Raw genomic sequence first — 6,461 nt, forward strand, 5'->3', positions numbered from 1 at the left:
TGGTGCATGTGACGAGTGGCAGGCGGCAGAGAGACCCATCTTGGGCACGTGAACGTGCAGTAAGTTCAGCACCTGCACTGTGAGATACTAGGAAAGGGCACATTCGCCCATGTGAATGCACATTAGAGAAAGCACATGGGGGGCAGTGGGGGGTGGCATTTAAATAGGTCGATGTGCATTAAAGGACATGCGTAGATGCACCCCGAGTGTCATTTTTAACGCACTGGCTTTGCTGGGCAAGTGGTTTTCTGTTCTCTGGCTCTGGAAAACCTGTTCCAGGTTCTCTGTTCGCCTGTACTTACAGGAGTCCCCATGCGGGGAAGGCTAGCGGTAGAGGGGAGCTGGGTGGCACCGGGGGGGGAGCCTCTGGTACGGCACTGCAGAGAGAGGTTTTTGGGAAGTCCTGGGACCAAGGACAACTCTGCGTTCTAGTCTAAACTTCGTCAGCATCTCACACGCTGTCGCCGCTTAATAACCAGTGATTCAAGTAAAGGACAAAAAAAATCAGACTTTGTTTATTAAAAAAATACTTTACAGGAAAAAACTCTATGCATTCCATCGTACTATTTTACAAAGAAATAGCTCAACAATTTTAACACGCTTGTACAGTCAGCTACTAAAAGAAATGCACTGTGTTAGAGGATTATTCACACAGAAGTTTAGAATTTTTGTATCTGTTTACACTACTCATTATAAAAGCCTCTTTAAAACACTTGTTAAATGTCAATAAATATACTAAGGCCGCACAAAGCAAACAGTCTTCCAGGCAATGGTACGTGTCCTCTGTAGGCAGAGACCTTAGATAAATTAAAACCACAGGAAAAAAAAATAATCTTAGCTGCCAATTAAAAACCAAGTAATTAAAAAAAAAAAATCACAAACATTCCTACAAGTATCTTTACACATTGTACAAAGAAATTAGAAGTATATGCATTCTCTAGACACAACTGAGAGGTGCCTTAAATGACACCTTCTCCCCTACATGTGCTATTGGATCCTAAGTAGTATCATGTATATTCATGGAAGGCCATCGCTGGGGGAAGTCTGTCAGACCGACATCATACAGTACAAGCTTCCAGGTGAAGAATGTCCCCCCTCTGGGAGTTAAAATAAGTGTTCCCTTGCCTCACACCTTTCAAAAAGGCGCTAATAAGACTATAAAAACGTTTAGCGTTTGCGGCAAATGTAAAGATTTTACCAATCCTGTAAATGCAGCCTTGTGAATCGCAGAAGGAGCCAAATGAAGGAGTTTAATTCCTGTCCATTCTGCAGCTCTGAGTAAAATAGCAGTAGGCCAAGAGACAAGAACCAAATAGTTGACAAAGTAAGAGCCCTTTTTCTGTATGGCAAAAAAACTAAGGAAAAATAAGGATTACATCTCCCCTGCGAACACTTCACTGAGTGTCCCACCTTCTTGGAAGAGAACAGAAGAACTGAGCTAGTTGACTTCAAAAAGTACTCTTAAAATAGGCCAGGTATCTAAACAGAATGATGTCCTGGACACCCAAGGACAGAGGGAATTATTAAGATCTCATTTTTAGATTCTCTATTGTTCTAATCGATCTCTGGCACAATATGGTCATTCACTTTTCCAATAGGACTTTTTTTTTCTTTTGCGCTTGGTAAAGAAATGGTCTTCTCTATTAAGAAGAGAAGCCAGGCCCATTTTCAGCTTAGATCCATTTGATCGTTCTAAAATGAAACACTACGTTCCTGGAGTACTGCTATTGGCAATCTCTCTGTGGTACAAGGCAGAAACTTATTTCACATTTCAACTAAATACTTATATGTCTAACAACATAATTAAACAACTCCCAGAGGACAGGGCAGGCCCTCTGTCAATGGAGCTACAACCATTTACACTAAACTGACCTTATGCATCAGTAAGTACAAATATGCATTGAGAGGATTTCTGAGACTTTTTATGAAATACAGATATATATAACATTTGGAAGCCCTCGTTCTTATTAAGCTGTTGAAACAGACAACCATAGACTTGCCAGTGAAGTTGAGGATTCTGTTTGCACATTGAAATAGAAGCAAACTTAAGCTAAATTCTGATTTTTTAGTTTTATTTTATTTATTTTACAGACAGCAAGTCGCAATCAGATATTGGACTTTTTCAGAAACTTATTTGCAAGTATTTTCACTTTTCAACCCAGAACTTTGATTTGTTGAATATAGCACTGGATAGGTTGAACTTGTCCATCTGTCACTTGTAACTCAGGACAAGAAAAATAAAATTTACAATATCTCTTTTTCTGATTTATTATTCAGTAAATGGCTTTCGAATCATACGCCTCTGAAGGCACGACTTCAGTTGCCATTTGTCAGTGTCTGTACCGCAGATACAGCGTTAACAAAGCAGTTGAGCTATCAGTTTCACAAGGAATTCTCCCCACGCCTACATTTACCGAGGGCTGGATCTTGGATTCCAAGTTCCAAAGCAGTATGGCATTTTGAATTTTAAAAACAGTTTACATTAATATTTCTTCATAAATATCATCACTTGGCCAGGCAAAATTAAGATGAGAAAATAGGTGTAATGTGTTGTGAAGTTTTACTTGAAGTATTCTTTCATCAATTACATTCTGCATTTATGCTGAAGAGGGCATCAGTTTGACACTAGGTTTGGAGATAGCATATCCCTTACAGGAACTGTATGTTACCATGGTTCCAGACTGAATTTATCAACTAAGTTTTCTTGCTATTTCACTATTAAGATTTTTTTGTTTTTAAAGCAAGCGTGAAGAAATGCTGGTCTACTTTGCTTTGCAGTTTAAAAGCACAGCATTAGAACTGTAATTCTGAGAACTTCCAATGTGTTTACGAACGTAATGTTTCCCTTTTCATTCTGTTTCAAGTTCAAATGGAATAAAAGTGATGTAGAGAGCTTCTTAACCTTAAGTTGTGTTGGCTAAAGTTCAGTTTTGTATTTCAGAACACAGAGACAATGTTTTAGGAAGAGATGAACAGCTTCTTTTGATTGTAAGGTCTTTGCAGATTCAGAGATTCCTGAGCGATTGTACACAGTGCTGACTGTCAAGTGACAGTCACGTTAGTCAGCAATGACCTAGGTAGATGGACTGATGCCATCTTTGCCAATGTGGCCCAAAGAATAGCACATGGGAGAAGGGAAATGGGCACTTGGAAGACTAGCAGAACGAATAAACAAAGGATTACACAACTGTTCCTAACCATTGTGAAGATGAAGGATGAGCTGAAAACCAATATTGCCTGTGAGGAATTTTACTTTGCACAACCCTTAAAGCTCTATGAAATTCCTCAACAAAAGTGGAAAACCCACTAGACAAGAGAAGGCCCATTTCTGAACCAGTCTCGATAATCTAGAATTTCTGCTAATATTAAATTATACCCCTGCATGAAGTCACATTACTTTTCATAAAAGCTCTCCATTCTAACACCTTATTTACACAGATTACTAAACAAGTCACTACCACTTCAATCTGTAAATAAGTTTAATTGAAATATTTTTCTAGCTTGTTTTTGTACCGAAGATAATACATACATACACATAAGGAGTAATACAGACTAACTAACCACTGCAGTATTTTCCAATGATTATTTTGCTATCAGTTTAAAATAGTGACCTCTATACTGAGGTGTTAATATGCATATAAGTCTACACAAAACAATATTGCACAAAGTAATATTTATAAGATTAACATATTTTAGAAGCTTTGTAAAGAGAAGACTTAGTAGTTGATATTAAAAAGATGCATCCAAAATTAACACAGCATCTTCTCTTTCACATATTCTAATAGTGTTCCAAATCTCTTCTACCCCAGCAAGGATTAGAAAAAAAGAGTTGTCCAGAGACAACTCAATTGCACCAAAATCAAGTCTGTATCCTAGGTGTGGATTATGAGGGGGGAGGGGGGACAGGGACAGGACCGTTTTGAACAGAAAGTGAAAGTAGTCAAATACAGCTTTTACATATTGAAATTCAGAAATGCAGTAGGTTATAAAGCACTGTGTCAGTGGATGACTCTTGACATTAGTTCATGCCATTTTTCCCCCACCCAGATACCCATGAGCTACAAAGTGGAAACAGCAGTCCACTGGACTAATACTTTATTGCAAAACAGCAATACAGAACTTCACACTTAAGAACCCATGTCAGCTATGGCCAGCCCAACAAGTATATTAAGTGCATCAGTACCAGAAAAATGATGATTTGATCGGATGCTTATTATGACTTGATCCAAACACAAAAATAAGTTAGTATTTTAAGCTTTAAAGTGCTCAGATAGGTTTCCTCCACGATACTGCCAACAGTTTCTTTTTTGTTTGACACTAGTCTTATTTGTGTGTTCAGGGAAGATGCATTTAGAAAGCAAAATCCTCACACCAAGCATTACAAGCAGTGCTACAGAAGTGTTACCTTATGTGATTACATTTCAACAGGGTCAGACGTTTTCCTCAGTTAATCTCATATGCTACCTTTTTATGAACTGTCTAACAATTAAGTTAGCTTATCTATACACCTAGTAATTTGAGTATCAACCAGGATTTTAAGAACAGACACACCACAAACAAATTGCCGATTATCTAAAAAAGTGCTGTGCTTTCTCTTTCATTTCAGCAATTACTATCAGCTAGGAGTCACTTTCAGGTCATCCCTTTATAGTGAAGGCTAATGACAAAATATGGCAGGGAGATTAGACTGACCAAGATAGTTCAGTATTTTTTAAAGTTCCTGGAAGAATTCCATTCTGACTTGAGAAAATATTGAAAGCCTCATTACTTAACAGAAAGAAGTGGTAGACCAAGATAACTTGTTGTACTAAGGGATTTAAATACAACTTGAACTTTGCATAATCTGTGTAAAAAAGATATGCTTGACATTTTGGAATGTCACCTTTATAGAATTATAGGCAAGATTTCTCCAATAAAACATAAGCCATTTATAAAACTATAACTTCACATCAAAATTTTAAAAAGTTGTTAAAAAATGTTTGACTATGTACATATCACACAGGAGAGCCTGCATGATCCTGTGGACTGTGTTGATCAGACTCTAGTTTAAAAACTGGAAGGGGCTGGGCCACTAGATCTGGTTGCATAAGTCCCGATATTGATGAAATGGAGGAGGATGGTGCCACTGTTGTGAGTTGTGTTTCTACACTTGGTTCTTCAGAGACTGTTTTTACACTCACACATTGGAGCTCACCCTCCGAGTCTGTCTGTCCAGAGACATTACTGTTCGTGTTTGAATTGCCTTCTGCATTTTGTGAAGACTCTTCCGCAGGATGGTACTGTTTGAGCCGTATGTGCCAGGCTAAGCTGCAGACTGCTGACACTGTTTTGAATTGATGAATGACATTTCTAGGGATGAAGTAGATGTCATTGTCACACAACTGGATTCTAGCATAGCGAATACCTTCCCGTCTCATTTGGTTTAGCTTGGCTTCATCCACCCATTGAACACACTGAAAAGGAGAAATATTGCAGAGTTAGTGATAAATTGCATTTCAGGGCCAAAAACTCAGTCTCTGCTATAATTGGTGAATACATTTGTTTAATGGCCTATTTTATTATTATTATTATTATTATTATTATTATTAAAGTAAATACATCCTCAGTTAGAACTACTTGGAGGAAGACAAATTAAAGTTTAATTTATATAGTGCTTCACACTGCCAGGTAATAATAAGCAGTTACCACATCATTCTAGGGTCACAAACAGGGTTGAAGAATCAGGACTTCAATAAAAGATGGACATTTTGACCAGGCATTACCAGACAGGAAAGCTGTCTTTGGTTTGTCCAGCCACTGTGAAGCATAACTATCACACTGGAAAAATGCAGATGTAAATGCATGCATAGTCCCTTACCCAATTAAAAAAGTTATTTCTATAGAACATGCTAGATGCCATAACATAATTGCTGTCTTGCAGGCAGGTGGCTGCCCAATCAAGTTTAATGCTGCATGTGTCAGACAGGTGGGGCACATCCAGATGAGTGTGGATGTGCTGTATGTGGCACTGAAGACCCATCTGCAGTGCCATACACACAGGCATTCCCCACACTGCTACTTTGCAGTAGCAAAGGTGGGAGGGGTCCTTGACTATGGGAAATCCAGGGGTCAAAAAATAAAATTAAAATTAAATTAAAAAACCCAACAAATCATGCCAAAAAAAAAAAAAGTAGGTCGTGCACACGGCGGCACTATGAGTCACCCTAAGCCTGAGCCTGGCTGGCCTGTCATGCTCCGGCTGCCAGGTAGTCTCCCAGCTGCAGGAGCAATGAGACTGCAGCTCCCTGAGGCCCCCCACAACCCCAAGTTAAGACTGCTGGGGCCAGCACACTTGCTGGCCCCAGCCTCTTCCACCCCACTCAGGGAAACCTGTTGAGCGCCAGAGTGCGGGTGGTATGGGCGCTCCTTGGGGACAAGCGGCAGTGGCACAAGGTGTACTTGTCCCCAGGGAAACGCACATT

The 6,461-nt window shown here is 39.2% G+C and overlaps 1 protein-coding gene across 1 annotated transcript in view; it reads right to left on the reverse strand.

The window, feature by feature from the left end:
* Positions 1–488: 488 nt before the first annotated feature.
* The window catches only part of RSBN1 (round spermatid basic protein 1), a 19,655-nt gene continuing 13,682 nt past the window's right edge, over positions 489–6,461 (reverse strand). The window contains exon 6 of the mRNA XM_006035746.3: positions 489–5,453. Coding sequence (XP_006035808.1) covers positions 4,995–5,453 — 459 coding nt within the window. The 3' untranslated portion in view covers positions 489–4,994. The remainder of the gene's footprint in view (positions 5,454–6,461) is intronic.

Source organism: Alligator sinensis, unplaced genomic scaffold (genome assembly GCF_000455745.1).
Source record: "Alligator sinensis unplaced genomic scaffold, ASM45574v1 scaffold1450_1, whole genome shotgun sequence".
Taxonomy (NCBI): domain Eukaryota; kingdom Metazoa; phylum Chordata; order Crocodylia; family Alligatoridae; genus Alligator; species Alligator sinensis.